The sequence below is a fragment of the Hyperoodon ampullatus genome (assembly GCF_949752795.1).
Source record: "Hyperoodon ampullatus genome assembly, chromosome: 1".
Lineage (NCBI taxonomy): Eukaryota > Metazoa > Chordata > Mammalia > Artiodactyla > Ziphiidae > Hyperoodon > Hyperoodon ampullatus.
In genome coordinates this window covers 191613448-191633161 of record NC_136914.1, presented here as the reverse complement: position 1 = coordinate 191633161, position 19714 = coordinate 191613448, and the positions used below count along the sequence as shown (strand labels likewise).

At 38.6% G+C, this 19714-nt stretch overlaps 1 protein-coding gene across 1 annotated transcript in view; it reads left to right on the top strand.

Annotated features, from left to right (window-relative positions):
* The window catches only part of RNLS (renalase, FAD dependent amine oxidase), a gene marked incomplete at both ends in the record, with an annotated part of 268919 nt that extends 249478 nt beyond the window's left edge, over window positions 1-19441 (top strand). Inside the window, one exon of the mRNA XM_079706430.1 lies at window positions 19289-19441. Coding sequence (XP_079562556.1) covers window positions 19289-19441 — 153 coding nt within the window. The remainder of the gene's footprint in view (window positions 1-19288) is intronic.
* Between the last annotated feature and the right edge of the window lie 273 nt (window positions 19442-19714).

The window sequence follows — 19714 nt, the reverse complement described above, 5'->3', positions numbered from 1 at the left end:
CCATCAAATCTGAATGAGATCCTTGCTGGGTAGAGTAATCTTGGTTGCAGGTTTCTCTCCTTTATCACTTTAATTATGTCCTGCCACTCCCTTCTGGCTTGTAGAGTTTCTGCTGAGATCAGCCGTTAACCTGATGGGGATTCCCTTGTGTGTTATTTGTTGTTTTTCCCTTGCTGCTTTTAATATGATTTCTTTGTGTTTAATTTTTGACAGTTTGATTAATATGTGTCTTGGCGTATTTCTCCTTGGATTTATTCTGTATGGGACTCTCTGTGCCTCCTGGACTTGATTAACTATTTCCTTTCCCATATTAGGGAAGTTTTCAACTATAATCTCTTCAAATATTTTCTCAGTCCCTTTCTTTTTCTCTTCTTCTTCTGGAACCCCTATAATTCGAATGTTGGTGCGTTTAATGTTGTCCCAGTGGTCTCTGAGACTGTCCTCTATTCTTTTCGTTCTTTTTTCTTTATTTTGCTCTGCAGCAGTTATTTCCACTATTTTATCTTCCACCTCACTTATCCGTTCTTCTGCCTCAGTTATTCTGCTATTGATCCCATCTAGAGTATTTTTCATTTCATTTATTGTGTTTTTAATCGATGCTTGATTCATCTTTAGTTCTTCTAGGTCCTTGTTAACTGTTTCTTGCATTTTGTCTATCCTATTTCCAAGATTTTGGATCATCTTTACTATCATTATTCTGAATTCTTTTTCAGGTAGACTTCCTATTACCTCTTCATTTGTTAGGTCTGGTAGGTTTTTATCTTGCTCCTTCACCTGCTGTGTGTTTTTCTGCTTTCTCATTTTGCTTATGTTACTGTGTTTGGGGTCTCCTTTTTGCAGGCTGCAGATTCGTAGTTCCCGTTGTTTTTGGTATCTGTCCCCCGTGGCTAAGGTTGTTTCAGTAGGTTGTGTAGGCTTCCTGGTGGGGGGGACTAATGCCTGTGTTCTGGTGGTTGAGGCTCGATCTTGTCTTTCTGGTGGACAGGTCCACGTCTGGTGGTGTGTTTTGGGGTGCCTGTGGCCTTATTATGTTTTTAGGTAGCCTCTCTGCTAATGGGTGGGGTTGTGTTCCTGCCTTGCTAGTTGCTTGGCATAGGGTGACCAGCACTCTAGCTTGCTGGTCGTTGACTGAAGCTGGGTGCTGGTGTTGAGATGGAGATCCCTGGGAGATTTTCGCTGCTTGATATTATGTGGAGCTGGGAGGTCTCTTGTGGACCCGTGTCCTGAGGTTGGCTCTCCCACTTCAGAGGCACAGCACTGACTCCTGGCTGCAGCACCAAGAGCCTTTCATCCACCCGGCTCAGAATAACAGTGAGAAAAAGTAGAAAGAAAGAATTAGTAGAAGAAAGAAAGAGAGAGGGAAAGAAAGAAGGAAGAAAGAAAGAAAGGAGGGAGGGAGGGAGGAAGGATGGAAAGAAAGAAGGAAAGAAAGGAGGGAGGGAGGGAGGAATGAAAGCAAAAGGAAGAGTGAATGGAAGAAGGGAGGGAGGGAGGGAGGAAGGAAAGAAAGAAAGAAAGACAGGAGGGAGGGAGGAAGGAAAGAAAAAGAAAGTGGAAAGAAGAAGGGTGGGAGGGAGGGAGGGAGGAAAGAAAAAGAAAGAAGGAAAGGAGGAGCGGAGGGAGGGAGGGAGGAAGGGAAGGTAGGAAAAAAAGAAAGAGCTGGTAAAGTAAAATAGAATAAAGTATGAAATATAGTAGCGTTATTAAAATTAAAAAGTAATTATTGAAAAAAAAAATACGGACCGATAGAACCCAGGGACATATGGTGGAAGCAAAGCTATACAGAGAGAATCTTACACAGAAGATTACACATACACATTCACAAAAAGAGGGCAGGGGGAAAAATCAAAAATCTTGCTCTCCAAGTCCACCTCCTCGATTTGGGATAATTCGTTGTAAAAAGAGGAAAAGGGCGAGAAGTCTGAAATCTTGCTCTCTAAGTCCACCTCCTTAATTTGGGATAATTCGTTGTAAAAAGGGGGGAAAGTCTTAAATCTTGTCCTCAAAGTCCACTTCCTCAATTTGGGATGATTCGCTGTCCATTCATACACTCCATAGACAGAGGGCACATCAAATGGACCGTGGAGCTTTAATCCACTGCCTCCGAGGCTGCACAGAGAGATTTCCCTGTCTCTGCTCTCACAACTCCCGGGTCTCAGCCTTGGACCTGGCCCCGCCTCTGCGCGTAGGTCGCCGGAGGGCGTCCGGAGGGCGTCCGTTCTTCGCTCAGACAGGACGGGTTTAAAGGAGCCGCTGATTCGGGGGCTCTGGCTCACTCAGGCAGAGGGGAGGGAGGGGAATGCCCTCTCCTCGCGCACCAGGCAACAAAAGGGAAAAAAGTCTCTTGCCTCTCCGGTAGCTCCAGACCCTTTCCCCGGACTCCCTCCGGGCTAGCACTAACCCCTTCAGGCTCTCTTCCTGCCGCCAGCCCCAGTCCTCTCCCTGCGCTCCGACTGAAAGCCGATACCCGAGCCTCAGCTCCCAGCCCCGCCCGCCCCGGCTGCCGAGCAGACAAGCCTCTCGGGCTGGTGTGTGCCTGAGGGCACCGATCCTCTGTGCCAAAATCTCTCCGCTTTGCCCTCCGCACCCCTGTTGCTGTGCTCTCCTCCGCTACTCCGAAGCTTTCCCCCTCCGCCACCTGCAGTCTCCGCCCGCGAAGGGGCTTGTAGTGTGTGGAAACCTTCCCTCCTTCACGGCTCCCTCCCACTGGTGCAGGTCCCGTCCATATCCTATTGTCTCTGTTTATTCTTTTTTTCTTTTGACCTACCCAGGTATGTGGGGAGTTTCTTGCCTTTTGGGGGGTCTGAGGTCTTCTGTCAGCGTTCAGTAGGTGTTCTGTTGGAGTTGTTCCACGTGTAGATGAATTTCTGATGTATCTGTGGGGAGGAAGGTGATCTCCGCGTCTTACTCTTCCGCCATCTTCCTCCGGACCCCCACAGATAGTTCTGGACAAGGATATTTCAGAAGGACTGACTCAATGCCAGGGGCTGTGACACTAAGTCATACCATAGGGACTGTTAACATCAGACGAGATAAAAGTGGTGTATCCCTGTGGACACAAGGACAAGGAACTCTTGTCAGTTTTTTTCAGCTTATAGATTTTTCAGCTTCTTGCCATTCATTCCGAAACTATCTTGTCTGGTAATTTAACACAATTTATGACATGAGTCAAAATTTCCTGGCATGAAATTATGGCCACAAGAACACTCTTGCCTATGTGCTGTAAGTAACCTATGGAGAGCCAAAACAGGCCCTTTGGGATTGATGGACTATGGCATGACCCAATCTACCAAGAGCAGGAAATCTAACAGGTGTCAGTCTTGAGCATTCCTTTGAGTAATCTCTCACCTATTTCTCACTGGCACAGAACTAGCCAGTTGCTTCACTTTATTCTGAGGTAACTACATATGCATGAGATCATCAGCTGAGAAATTCTGATCATTGAATTAGGGATGTTCAGTCACAGTTTAATTGAAGTTTATATGGGCAACTATTTCCCCTTTTCATAAAATTCCATATTATATGAGCTATTCAACGTTTTAACACATATGAATTTAATTAAATCATTTTTTTCAAGTACTCATGACAGGAACTTACCCTGCCATGTAGTCAGCATCACACTTTTCCAAAAAAGCTATTTTGAACAGCATTACTTTACAGAAAACTTTAAAAAGGAGGCTGTGTCATTTTTCCTGTACAAATGCAAAATATATTCATCTGCGCCCAGTATTACTACTGAAAACTGGATGATCGATGTTATTATATGGGTGTGGACAACCTAAAAGAAATAGGCCTTTCCCATAAAGGAAAGTCCACTTGGTCTGTTTAGAATAGACATCAGTATTATGCTCTAAAACTAACAAGCTGAACTAAAAAGTTCAGTTAACAAACGCTATTTATACCAGCATTAGAAATTAATAATATATATTCATCTTTTCATTTAGCATACATTTATTGAGTTCCTACTATGTGCCAGACATTATACTGGATTCTAAAGACTCAAAGACAGCTCCCTTCATTCAAGGACCTTCCCATATAATCAACAAGGCTGACCAATAAGCAGATAATCATGATATGGTACAGTTTGTTTTAAGAAAGGGATACACAATGTACTGTGTGCACAGAGAGCAGATTTGAGGAGAAAGTGGTAATAAATAGCTTCCTAAAAGAACATGTCATTTGAGCTAAATCCTACAAGATTAAGTCAGAGGGGCAAAGGGAATGATGTTGGAATGATGTTCTAACATTGTGTACACTTTTCCAGAGGCAGGAGAGTGCAAGATACATTCTTGCTTTTCATCTTGATCTTGCCGTCATCTGTTATAGCATTCATATAAACCATGACAATCTACATCATCATTTTATTAGACAGTGTATATGCATAATCATTCTCTCTCTCTCTCTCTCAAAAATGCCATTTATTAGTCCCCTACTCTGTAGCTCACTAGACTCTGTATGTAACTCGCTTTATCTCTACCCTGTGAAGGTTTATACTCCTTCTCCATTGCATAGGTCAGAAAGTTGGGGAGTTGAGAGCTCTGTGCCTTGTGTGAGGTTCATCCACTAGGAAGTGGCAAAAATGTAATTCAAACACAGGTCTATTTAAAATCTATTGCTTTTAAACACTCACTCTACTGATGGTAATTGAGATCTGGCTTTCCTCCATTTATGACACATTCTTCTACCATCATTCTGTTGGCTGCTGTCAGTTAGAAATAATAATTAACATTTATACTCTGATTTTAGAAAGTACTTTTATACTTGTTTTCATTTGATCCTCACAACAATTCTGACAGATCAGGAAGCATCTTTGTTTAAATGAGGAAACTGAGGTTAAAATTGACTGCTTTGCCTAACATGACACAATGGGTGAGCAGCAAAATAGAAACTGAATATGTCACTTTTACATTCAGAAGTCCAAGTTTCACACTGTATACAAAAATTAACTAAAAATGGATCATAGACCTAAATATAATACCTTAAACTATAAAACTTCTAGATGAAAGCATAGGAGAAAATCTTTACAATCTTTGGTTTGGCAAATATTTCTTAGATAGCATGCAAAAAGCACAAACCATAAAAGAATAAATTGATAAATAGGGCTTGATCAAAATTTTAAAAATGTCTTTGAAAGGCAGTGTTAAGAAAATGAAAAGACAAGCCATAGACTTGGAGAAAATGTTTGCAAAAACATATATCTGATAAAAGACTGGTATCCAGAATATATAAAGAACACTCACAAATCAGTAATAAGAAAACAAATGGCCCAATTATTTAAAACTGGGCAAAAGATTTGAAAGAGCACTTCACAAAGGATAGGTGTGAATTTAACCATGGAGGTGTAAGAGTTCTACAATGAAACCACAAAACATTGCTGAAAGAAATTAAAGAAGACTTAAATAAATAAATACAAGTTATCTCATGTTCATAGATTGCAAGACTTAATATTTTTATGATGACAATATTATCCCAAGTGACCTACAGATTTATTACAGTGTCTATCAAAATCCCAATGGCCTTTGCAGAAATGGAAAAGCTAATTCAAAAATTCACATGGAGTTGCAAGGGACCCCAAATAGCCAAAACAATCTTGAAAAAGAATAAAGTTGGAGGACTTACACTTTCTGATTTCCAAACTTACTGCAAAGCTACCATAATCAGAACAGTGTGGTAATGACATAAGAATAGACATATAGATCATGGAATAGAATCAAGGGCCCAGAAATAAACCCATACCTGTGGTGAGTTGATTTCTGGCAAGGTTCCCCAAAACATTCAATGGAAAAGGAATAGTCTCTTCAACATATAGTGCTGGAACAACAGGATATCCATATACAAAAGAATGAAGTTGGACCCTTACCTTACACCACATGCAAAAATTCACCTAAAATGGATTGAAAACATAAATATGTGAATTAAAATCATAAAACTCCTAGAAGACAACATAGGTGATAAATCTTTATGACCTTGTATTCAGCAGTGGTTTCTTAAATATAAAACCAAAAGCATAAGTAACAAGAAAAAAAAAGTAGGTAATTTGGACTTCATCAAAATTCAGACCTTGTGTGCACAGAAGGATTAGCAAGGAAGTGAAAAAACAACCCTAGAATAGGAGAAAATATTTGTGAATCACTTGTCTGATATGGGTCTACTATTCAGAATATATTAAGAACTCTTATAAATCAATAGCACAAAGCCAAACTGTTCCATTTAAAACTGGGCAAAGGACTTGAATAGACATTTCTCCAAAGAAGATACAAATGGTCCACAAGCACATGAAAAGATGCCCACATCATTAGTCATTAAGGAAACGCAAACTAAAACCAAATGAGATACCATTTCACAACCACTAAGATGGCTATAATTTTTTTAAAAAACGAAAAATAAGTGCTGGTAAGGATATAGAGAAATTGGAATGCTCGTACCTTGCTGGTGGGAATATAAAATGGTTTAGCCACTGTGGAAAACAGCTTGGCAGTTCCTGAATAAAATAAACATAGAATTACAGTATGATCAATCTATTCCAATACTCGGTATAAACCCAAAAGAATTGAAAACATGTGTTCACATAAAGCTGTATACACAAATGTTCACAACAGCATGATTCACAATAGCCAAAGGTAGAAACAATCCAGCTGATGAATGGATAAATATAATGTGGTATACTCATAAGATGGAATATCATTCAGCCATAAAAAGCAATGAAGTTGGTACATGCTACAGAATGGGTGAACCTTGAAAATGTTACACTAAGTGAAAGAAACCAGACACAAAGGCCTCATCTTGAATGATTCCATTTATATGAAATATCCAGAATAAGCACATTCATAGAGACAGAAAATAAATGTTTGCCAGTGACTACTAATGATAAATTTCATGTTACGTGTATTTTACCACCCACAAAAAAAAAAGATGTGGATGGCAAGCAAGCACACAAAAATATGCTGAACATCATTGGTCCTTGGGGAAATGCAAATTAAAATGACAATGAGATACCATGGCACACCTACTAGAATGGCTCAAATCAAAAATTCATCCCCAAATGCTGACGGGGATGTGGAGCACCTGGAATTCTCACGTATCACCGTGGGAGTGCAGCATGGCATGGCCCCTTAGGAAAAGAGTTTCACAGTGTCTTACAAAGTTAAATATACACTTACTATATGACCCAGCAACCCCACTCTTAGGAATTTACCCAAGAGAAATGAAGTCATATATCCACATCAAAACTATATGTGAATGTTTGTAGCAGCTTTATTAATAATAGGCAAAATCTAGAAATATCTCAAATATTAATTACCTGGTAATGGTCAAAACTGTTGCACATCCATAAATGCAAAACTACACTGTAATAAAATGGAACAAACTGATAATATTTGCAATAAACATGAGTAAATCTCAGAAGCATTATCTAAGTGAAAGAATCCAGACTCATAGGCTACATACTATATTATTCTATTTGTATGACTTTCTGGAATAGGCAAAACTGTAGGGACAAAACACTCACGCCAGGGGCTGTGATTGGGTGAATGGGGTTAACTAAAAAAAGAGGCACAGGGAATTTGGGGGAGGTTGATGAGAACGTTCTCTATATTGTTTTATAGTGGTAGTTACACAGCTGTGTACATTGTCAAAATTTATAGAACAGTACACATAAAAAAGAGTGAATTTTACTGTATGTAAATTATACCTCAATTAATCTGCCTTTAAAAAACCACTTGTTTTTTTAACTCCATTATTGTCTGAGGAGCACAAGCATTGACCCTTTTATTTTCACAGTATTAAAAGTAGAAAGAGGGTTGTTTCTAGACCTGATGATCAAAATGGCTGCAGTCTTTTTGCCATAATTTCAGAACCCAACCAAAAAGCTATTGGGTCTGTTCAACATGAATGAGAACCAGAAAGAAATAATGGCCATGCTTCTCGGTTGTCAAGAAGAAGGGAAAGGGAATGGGAGAAGGGATGAAGAAGGATTGAATTAGTGGGAAATTAAGCAGCTATTAACTTAAGTGGGGGAGAAGTAGTGATTAGGCTCAGCTGAGTAGGAAAGACGATTTTTAAGTTTCTCTCTCGACTCAAAATCAAAAGCATTTTTGGCCCTCTACATCCTTGGAGCCCAAGCAATTGGATAGTTTGGGAGATTGTGATGCAACATTTATATTTAGATGAAAACAAAAGGATTCAAGTCTGTTAAATCACCTTGTAAGTAGGAACTGGTTTTTGTAACCTCACACCTTATACAGTGCTCGGCAGCTACCAGGGGCACAACAAATATTTGAGGAGTTAATGAATGAATATACTAAAACTTGCTGAAGGACAGAACGACTTTCTATTAAATTAAAAACTTTAAAGGGAAATGTAATACGACTGTTGTTTTGTCCATTATTACTGCCACAGTACTATAGAGAAAACAGTATCTCATTCTTTATTGTGTGCTTGTTCTGAATATGTCCTCATCAAAGTAGACTGCTCCAGTGTTTTCAGGACTTTAAAAGACAGAATAGGTCTAAAAGAATTCAATGTAGACATCACCAATTGAATATACAATTTCAGCAAAGTATGTCCTTTGCAGTTCGAGCGCACTAAAGCTGCTACATGGATCATAGAACTGATTTGTGGCGCTTTCTGCCTGCATCTACCCAATGTTTTATTAAAATAGAATAGACAAATACCAATAAAGAGAAAAGCTACACTGAGAATTGACCAAACCACATCACTTTCTTCACACCTAGGGTATTGCAACCAATAGTAATTTTACAGCAGCTCTCTGTGTACCAGATACAGAGCTCTGTAGCCAGAAGCCCAAAATACAAGCAAACCTTTCCCTAAAGCACAACAAAGAAACGGGTTTATGAAATCACTGTTAAATATAATAGAACACTGGAGAGGTGAGAAGAACAGAGGCAAGATAAGATGATGCACATAATACATAACCAATTTAAAATGTACCATCTCTGCAGGAAATCAACCATGTGTTGATAAAGCTCTTTATGAATATTAAGTACTATAACATAATATAGGATTGAGAGCCTCAAACACGAGTGACCAAAAGAGGTACAATATTTTTTAAGGAAATATACCTAAAAATAGATTAAGTGGTATCATCAGCACCCTGAATGTATCATTATTATCCCAGTTCTGAGTATCACTTATCTTCAATAATATGCGGTATATGGTTAAGAAATAATCCTTATCAACAGTTTTCTTAAGAATGTAACAAATATATTCCATATGTCTGTGATTTCTGGCTGTGCCACAAAAATCTGCACATGGAGAGTTGACTCTTCTAAGAAAGAATTTTTAAAAGATAAAAAAATTAGACATAAATTGGCTAGGTCATCCAGAAAAACTGTGTTTTTTATCCTTTGTCACACCTGTAGCTTTCAAGAATGTATTTACCATCTCCGAGGGAAAAAGTTATTTAAAGGATTATTTAGACTTTATGTCTGTGCAGTCTCAGTGCAGTTTAGCTATAAGCTATAGAAATAGCATAGACTGTGTCACTATGGTCTCCATCTTTTGAAATAAAGGCAGACATCTGTATATCCCTTTATACACACACATAGGCATTCACACATACACACTCATCTAGTTCTATTTTATACCCCTTTCAAGGTATTCTTTATACAATGACATTTTATGAGATGAGGGTGAATTATCTGGGTATGAAACCATCTTTACTACCTATTTGAAATTCAGACTGATTCAAATATTCCTAGTGCCTTTGCCTGGACTCTACAAAATGTGAGCTAGAGACAGAGAATTCAGCTTTCCAGGAGTGATGACATAAGTGTCAGCGCAAGGATTTTGGACACCAGAATAGTTGTTTCCTGGACAATGAAGTTGCTCAAGAAAGGAGTTAGAATGGTGAGGTGTGATGACACAGAAGGAAAAAGAAAAATTCAGAGACAGAGAAACCAAGGGAAGTTATTTTCATAGAGAAAAAAATTCCACCACATTTAAAGACCACTTGAACACTGAGAATTTAAAGCTTTCAAAAGTTTGAATTAGTTTTTTTGTTGGCCCGTGTACATACATCCTTTGAGCAAACATTTATTCGATACCAACCATGTACAATGGAGATGTAAATGGAGATGCTGGAAATACAAGAATGAATAAAACACAGTTCCCATAGCTTTCTATTTCTGAGGACTCAAAAGGCTTTTAGACATCAAATATCTCTTACCAAGTTGTAATTTGGTGAATTAAATGTAGAGGAATCAACGACATCTTACTGCCTTTTCATCAAACTCCAGAGGGACCTTAAAAAAAATAAGAGAAAGGGATAGACACATTACATTTTTATATGGCCAATAGAAAACATTTTGTACTGTTAAAAAAATCTGTATTCAACTTTCATTTCTCAGATCTCCCTTTCCTGTATCACAGAAATTTACTTAGGGGTCCGTAGTATTTTTCAATATTGTCACAACACTACAGTCTCATCTTTTTCAGAGTGCCTGGACTAGTTCCCCATCTATAAATATGTAAACAAACATTTCCATTGACATCAGCATAAGTTATGGTCTCTCCTTCATTTATTTACATTTCTCCCTGTTTTGGTAAACAGGCATATATAGATGCTTATAATCAATGCCTTGGGAATATGGTAACAGTGGGAAGATGTAAACAGAGAATCAATACAAACCACATTTACCTTCTAGGTACTTGCAATTTGGAGGTATGTATGTATTCCACATTTGATTAAGTCTTTTTCCCCCATTCCTATTTTTCTCCACACCTTTTATGATTACTACCTGAAAATTTCACTTCAGGTAAACAAGCAAAATGTTTTACCCCAGATTCTAGGTCTATCTAGATTAATATTTATATAAAAGGGAGGTTGTGCAAGTTTCTGGGAAATAAGTTTTACACAAGATTTTATTCCATTTTTTAAAATTACTCATCCACTCACCAAGTCCAAACTTAGGTTGTCCAGTGTTACCTGAGGTTACTGATAGTTTTTCAAAGCCGACCTTTGCTTCTCCCCAACCTCTCTTTTATGGGCAACATTCCTCAGGCTGACAGAGACTCTGCTCTGAGCCACATCAAGCACCTCACCCCAGAGCAGTGGTTCCAAGCATGTTTACTTCATGGACTAGTAAAATCCCTCTAACTATTTTGGGAACCAATATAATATTGCTATCTTTTTATTCTGCAATTAAGAATTTAAAAAGTAAAATATAGCTACAAGCATTTAATGCAAAGAATAACCCACCCAAAAATATGTAGTAAAGATATCACCTCATAACAATTTATAAATAGAATACATTTTGCTCTATGAAAAAGTTCATAATTCTTATTTTTTCTCTTCTTGCCATAGATTGACTTTTGGGAACCACTACCTTTGAGCTTTGCATATGGGCTCTAAAAGAATAAGTTAACCAAATATTCAATTTCTGCTGTTTATGTACTATGGCATGGGTTCAGGTTTACACTGGCAGCAGAGTAGAGGAAGTGAGGAAATGTATGAATCAGCTCCATACCATCTCAGGCCTCCTAGGTATTCATATTGCCAGTGTGGTCAGTACCTCACAAACACAATGGACAGGGGAAATGCCAACACAAAGATATTATTACTCAGAGCTTACCCCAATCAAGTTAGTATGCAACTAGGAGACAATAACATTTCCTTGAAATCCAGGGACAGTTTAAGGAAAGTCACCCTCTGACATTGGAATTGATTAAAAACCGATTCAAAAGATGTAGTGTGGGGCGTCCCTGGGGGCGCAGTGGTTGAGAGTCCGCCTGCCAGTGCAGGCGACACAGGTTCGTGCCCCGGTCCGGGAAGATCACACATGCCGCGGAGCGGCTAAGCCCGTGAGCCATGGCCACTGAGCCTGCGCATCAGGAGCCTGTGCTCCGCAACGGGAGAGGTCACAACAGTGAGAGGCCCGCGTACCGCAAAAAAAAAAAAAAAAAAAATGTAGTGTGTGTATCAAAAGCACAAGTGATGGTTTAGACATCTCCATCTGCTGTCAAGACTCAGGCATACCCAAGTTTAAATAAAGTGACCCTGAAGAATGTAGAACAACATAAGCAAACAATAAAATTACCTACAGTCTTTTATAACACCAGAGCGTTTTTTTAATGTGAATTCTTTCAAATGCAATTGAGAAATAGGAGGGCAGTAGTACCACAGGGGAATCGTATTGGTTTTGTACATGTTTACATTTTCTCACAAGCAAACAAATATTTGCTTCAGCAAATATGAAAACCTTAAGAAAAAAACTGAAAATCTCCAGAGGTCTCTTCCTTTAGTGCCATAGTGGCTGCGACAGAGGCCTCAAGAACCACTGGGTTTTCCACCATGTTATGCTCTTCAGCAAAAGTGTAAGTGCTGATGAAATAACATTTCCCCTTTGGTAAAATGATGGACTGATGAAGAAGGCTATATCCTGGATATTTTTAATTTTGGTCAAATTGGTCTCTTTTAGAAGCAGCTTCCCCTCAGGACCTATTACATCTCAAAGGAGGAAGCATAAGCCCCAGAGTTTAGGCTGCAAAGATGTCCCTAGATTTAGAGGCTGGGAAAATGTTATTAATCTTGCTAGTCACTTTATTGTTTTTGTTAGTACTTTCAAAGTTCTTTAGGTATTGAATTACCTGCACCAACTCTATCTTCCTACAAGCCCTGATACTAGTAACACACAGTTTTATAGGACTATGGTTGTAGACAAAATATATGTACTTTATTTTCACCCAGCAGTCAAAGACCCGACGTGACCCATGGAAGGGCAATGGTCTAGAAGGAGGTTACTAGAAGGTTATTAGAAGGAATTGGAATTGAGCTTCCAGCATCATTAGAGGAAATGGCTCCCGATGTGATTCTAATTCTTGGCATTGAAATATCTCTGCTTTGGACAAAGGCAATGCATCAGACTCTCCTGGCTTAACAGGAAAAGTGGGGGGGTGGGGGGTGGGAAACAGTAAAGAATATTTAATTCTCTTATTTCTAATTACGTGTTTGCTCTGCAATCTTCTAATCCAGGATTGGTATATAGGATTCCTCTCAAGTGCCAACTCCAATTGACTGGTAGTGGCTGCCTGAAGCGATGAAGTGAGAAGGATGCTGAAGCCACTTCTGGGCTCAGTGGAGAAGAATGCCACAATTGATTAGTGATGTCTGTCAGGAGATACCGCACATGTGTCACCCCTATAATCTATGTTACAGTTGAGGAAATTTGCCCACTAAGATGAATGGTCTGGGCAGACAACAAGATTCGGTTCTGGAATCGGTAAATTTACCTTTGTAAATGAACAAATCGATTCTGTGATAACCAGTCCATCTCTGTCAGTTTCACCTGAGGCTGCTCATTTGGGTGAATTGAGAAAATGGAGGGTTTAAACCAGCAATGCTGAAGACCTTAGAAATCCTGACACTGAGATGCTTCTTGCCTGAAAAGGCCCTGCTTAAAGGATCCTGCCATTCAGTATCTTTGTCCTAGTTATGCATTTACTAACTAGTAAGTTAGTAAATGCATAACAAGTACTTCTTCTCTTACCCTATTTAATATTTGCCATATTTTATCAATTGTAAGATGCCATCAAATCGGTATGCACCAGGAGACCGTCAGGATGTAGTGTTCACACATGTGAATTTGGTTATTGTTAGTGGTCTAACAGTGGGACCACCACCGCAACCCCTTGATATTTAAAGTAACAAATAATTTAAGGACCATTTGAGAAAAGAATATGAGCCTTGGTTGCTACCTAAAAACCTTTCTTTCCCACTGGAGAGAAAGTGTACAATCAGAACGTGAAGAACAGGTATCAGTGTCTTGGAGGAAAACCCCAGAAAGGACAATTCAGTGGAGCACTCTTGTAAGAAATGGTGCATGGCCAGCGCTCAAGGCTGCACAGAGGACAGGTTGTGTGGGGAAGAGCATGGACATTGACACCCTTAGTGAAAGAGTGCTTCACAGAAGTCAAACTCTGAATGTGAAGATTCTGGAAAAGCTAACCAACTTATTCCTCTTTGATTTCCTTTTTATGTTTGCAAAAGATCTACATGTAGATAATTCTAAAAGAACTTCTCTAGTAAGTATAAAATAAAGTTTTGTGTCATGCTGACACCATTTAAAAAAATTTCTCATTGGTACTTAAAATATTGATGATGCCTTAGATTCAATGAAATGAAGTATAATCTACATCCATAACAAGCTGCAGCAAGCACCTGATTGTTCATAGGTTGTCTAAGTTCTTTCAAGTTAGTTGCACAGCTAGGATTAAAGCTTATGAGACCTTAATTCTTGCCTAGCTCACTTGAATATCACCTAGTGCCATATTTCAGAAAGTAAACAAATGGGCTGAATGGCCAACTAGAACTGGTCACCCTAAAATAGAGCCACCGTGTAGGCCAAATCAATGAGATTGTTCTATGGGTAGACTTCTGACAGTCCAAGGACAAGCTTTAGCTGTCAACATAGGTTTGGAAGAAAGAAGGTACATTGTCATGTGTGTCACTGAATTTTTTTGCTAACCATCAACTATAATTTTGTGGAAATACCCATTTAGCCTACTTGTCTGCCTCCCTCTTTCTTTTCATCTTTAATTTCATTCTCACCCCCAAGGGACTATTTTTGTGTGACTTTTCACAATTAATAATCATTATAAAAAGAAACTATTAGGTTAAATCATATAAAAGTTGACAGTATTTTACCATTTCTGACCTACAGAATCAGCAAATTTCTGTAGTTTAATTTAATACATGACATAGGAGACATTCACATACAGCAGTTCGCAGAGACATTTATCATTACTGAGAGCCTTCTAAATACAATAGCTCTTCCATTTGAGCTTCTGCCAGCTCTGTGGGAGCCACTGAACAACACTTCTTGTGTAGCTGGTTCCCTATGAACACCATTTGATCAACTATGTGTACGATATTCTGTCTTTTTTTAAACTCAATAAACATTTATTGCACACTTCATGTGGGCTAGGCACCATTTTCAGCCTTGGGTACAAAGATTAGTGCATCACAGTCCTCACTTTTCAGAGCATGCAGTCTAGGAAGGGAGACAGGCATGGACATAATTACAGTGCAAAATAGCAAGTAACATAATAGATATAAATAACATGCTGAAAAGGCACTTACCCTGCCTGGCAGAGCAAGAAGACCTCTGAGCAGGTGACATTTGTGCTAGTTCTTAAAGGATAAGCAAATTACTTGGCAGAAAGGAGAGGGAACAATACAACATCACTAAGCAGAATGACTTGTTCAAAGTCACAGAAGCACAACAAAGGAGGATGTGCTTGAAGAACCTTAGTTTGAATGTAGATAGGACACATGGCAGAAGTGAGAGAAGCAGCAAGAGGGGAGGCTTGGATGGAGCTAAGATTGGGTTATGAAGGGCCTTCCATGGGGGGCTGAGGAGTTTGCAATTTATTCTACAGGTGGAGAGGAGTCACAAGACACACATGGGTTTAAATCACTTAGCTGTAAAACTGCTTTTTCTGCTTTGAATTTGTATGTCCAGTCCAGTCATCACCTAAATATACAGAGCCATTATATTAGCGACCCGCAGTATCAGCTTCTGCAGTTTGAGTTCTTTCTTACCCGCCCTGGCACACATGTGAGCCCAAGCATCCTGGATTTCCAAGGGGTTGTTTCAGCCCTGACATCTCTCTTAAACACAGTCATTGAGCTGTGGTTCCTCACTGTGGCTGGAAGCGTAGCCAAAGGCTGCATTACTGTGAGAGATTGTGGCTTTGACAATTACGTGCTGCTCCACTGCAGGGCTCTCTACTTCACATGGGTGAAGGAGGTTGCCAACACACCCTTCATGTTTTCATATTTTCCTCATTGGGTAATTGTAAGATGGGCGAATTCACCTAAATGCAGCAAGATTGATTTCATCCCAACTGCAGACTGGCTAATCAGGGGCCCAGTTTTCCAGCCATGTGATCTGGCATCTGGCACTTACCACTCATCAAATGAAATTACACAGCACCGATAAATTACCACCTCACCCCTAGGCAGAACATTTTTCCTTAAGCTACCTCCTGCTTAATACTTGTCTAATGTTTAATAGTACCATGGTTTATCCATACAGGGATGTCAGCTGGAATGTATCAAAACTTTACTACAAATGGAGATTTATATATGTGTGTGTATAAACATAGACACACATATAGGTATATGTATATGAATATGTATGAATGAGTTATCCCATTTATGTGAATTTTCCAGATGACTATTAAACATTTTTGTTTTATTTTACTTAAATTATGTCTTTATGGAAACATTTCTGAAGGGGTTGGAGGGGGGAGTTCAGGAGTTCTGCTTTGTTTGAATGTTTCTTCACCTCCGAGCTTTCTGTCCTCAGGAAAGTCTTTCTGAGTCTCAGCTTTCTCAGCTATAAAATGAGAATAGTAGCAACTACCTCATAGGTTGCTGTGTGAATTAAGTGGGGTGTGCGTGTAACACATTTGGTATGCAGTGAACATTCGAGAAATGCCAACAATTAATACTTTATGCATATTAGAGTTGATTCTGGAATATTGGGGCCTTCATCATGAGCATTAATGATTTCAGGAAAACTAATAGCTAGTACCCTGGGGGACTATTAAGAGCCAGAAAGTTATTTGCCCTCCACTAAGTGACCCCAGACTGCCAGGCTTTTTCCCAGCCCTGTCTGGTTTTTGAGTGTTTCTACAGCATCCCTTGCTTTCAGACTACGAATTGTCATGTTCTAAAATCACTAATATATAGGAGCCCAGCAGTTTTCTTTCTCCCTTAGTGTTTCACTGACAAATCAAATCATCCAACTTGTTTAAATTCCATCTAAAGCAGGAGATTAAAAAGCTCCGACTGAACACCCAAGTCTGTGCTTCAGTGTCTGTACTATGTGCTATTTTAGCCACTCAAAGATCTTTTCTACCCATTTCAAGATTATTGGCTATGGAAAGACAAATAGTGCACGATCTCACTTACATGTGGAATCTAAAATAGTCAAATGCGTAGATGCAGAGAGTAGAATGGTGATCGCCAGGGGCTGGTGGGAGGGGAAAATAAGGAGATGTTGGTCAAAGGGTACAAAATTTCAGTTATATATGATGAATCAGTTCTAGCAATCTAATGTACAGCAACATGACCATAGTTAATTATACTGTATTGTACACTTGAAATTTGCTAAGAGAGCAGATCTCATTAATTACCTTGACTATGATGATTATTTTGCAATGTATACATATAATACAACATCAAGTTGTACATCTTAAATATACACAATTTTTATTTGTCAATTATACTTCAATAAAGCTGGGGGGAAAAGAAATTATTATTCAACATAAATTAAAACTATGACCTAATTTTCTTAAAAGATTATCTGCTATGTCTATGATAGATGATATTGCTATCAAGTGACCTCCAGAAAAGTGAGGGGATACTTTTAACATTTGTATCTGATACAGGCCTTTAAAGGTCCATATCTTAAGTGATTCAAGAAGGAAATGATTGTACCACCTCCTTTTTTAAAGCAAAATATGGCATATAAATAAAAATATCTATGCAAAGATTTTCTGGTTTTAAAAAATTATAAAAGCATATACTAATTCAGCCTATCAAAAACCTAAATCAGCTCCATAATCCAAATAGCATTTATACATTTCTTGATTTTTTGGTGTGATTTTTAAACAAGCAAATCCTCGTGGGCCTTATTCTATTACTCTTCATGAAAACACTGTATAAGAGAGACCAGAACTGCCACGTTGTAGTTTATGTGAATGGCGCCCCCTGAAGTTGTGCGGGAAAGTAGTCCCAAGTGAGATTGCCTTTATAATAGCTTTGTGTAATCTGGTTTTTTAGGGAGTTTTTGGTGCTTCAGTAGCCAAACCACCAGTGTCCAAGATAAATACATTCATCTCCAGCTCATTCCACTGGCTTTGAATGCTTGTTAGCAACATACATTCCAATTTAGAGAATAATTTTTCCAGGAAATAACCTCTATACCTTTTTCATCATTTCAAATATTATTAACCTGGTTGTACAAAATAAAATAAGTCCCAGACTTCAGCTGATTCTCCCTACTTTTGGTGCATATATAGTAAATTCTAAATTCTTAGTAGACTTTATTTATAAAGTATAAATATATTATAAATATTAAATATATATATTTAATATAAATATAAAAATACTCCTCTTATTTAGCCTCTCAGTTATGTCCCTTCCTCCTGTCAGCCCTCTCCCCCAACACACACACACACACACACACACACACAGACACTGTGACCTGCCCCACAGATTCCTAAACAGCACCCATAGACTGTGACGTTTACACATGCTTCTCCTTCTCTTTGGAAAGCCCTATACCTGTTTCCTCCCCTGGCAAACTTTTATGTGTCCATCAGAACTCACATGAAGTGACCAGCCATGCCCCTTTGAAGCTTTCTCTGTCCTCTGTCAGGTGTGCTGGCCTCCTCCCATGTATTCTTATAGCACCTTGCCTTTCACTCTGTCTTAGGCCTTAGACACTTACATGCCAGCAGTCATGCTGAACTGGAAACTCCTTAAGGACATGACCCTTTAAATCTCTTTTGAATCCACCTTGTCTGGCACATAGCACGTTCTCAATAATAGGTGAATGATTTCATGAATTTTGTTCTCCCTAATGAAAAGATTAACTGTACTTTCAACTAATTTAGCAGATCATGACCTATTAATTTTGAAGTTCAATACACTTCTGGTTATCTTATCAAATAACTGAAAAAGTAAACATTTAAAAATTTCAATGTAAACACTTGGGCAAGAATCATGCACTTCTTGAGCTCTTCCAGGGAGACCAGATATGGTTACATTTGCACAGAGGAGCAATTTATGGAACTAGTTGGAAATATTCTATGTTTTCAGGCTATCTTCTTTACCAAGATTGAAAGTCAGTACATAATTGACATTAAAAGGATATGGTGTTCTACTTAGTGGGAATAAAGGAAAAGTAGTCCTTGCCCTTGTGACTGATTGGTTGAGGAAAATGTTTTCATTCGTAGAGGAAGGAGGAGGTCCTTACTTTTTTTTTCCTCCCAATGGTGAAAAATTTCAAGCTGAATGACAATTAGCACTAATCTGGCACTTTATAAATTGTGATGTAGCCTCGCTAGTCAAGCTGTGAATGTATATTGTTTGCACTTAATCCTTAACTTAGCCAAGGGGCCTTGGCTTAGTTTTCCGTTGCTCGTTGTGAAACACCTTGATTTCTCCAGGTAGAGAAACGTTCCCCAGGTGGGCATTGACGTGACAGCACAACAGAGCATAGAATGTCAATTTCAATTATTTTTTTAACATTTTCAGGTTACAAATGCTGCTGCCAACTCTCCTGGTCAAATGACTCTTCATCTCAAACCTTTTCTTGTGTGTGGAGGGGATGGATTTACTCAGTCCAACTTTGATGGCTGCATCACTTCTGCCTTATGTGTTCTGGAAGCTTTAAAGAATCATATTTAGTACCTGTATTCTTATTTTTTACATGTACTTTGGGGTTTTCACAATTTTCTGTCATTGATTATTTTGTTTTATATTTTGTTGAGAGAAATTACCGGAAAATTGTTCTTTACTGATTGTTATTTTTCATATGGAGTATAAAATCAATTTTATAATTTCAATAGTTACAACTCATGCTAGAATGAAATTCCTTGTACTTTATACTTTTCTCCACTTTTCTGAATTGCCATGTCTACTCCTTGTTGGAGGCAAAGTAGTGCTTAAGAAAAACAAATG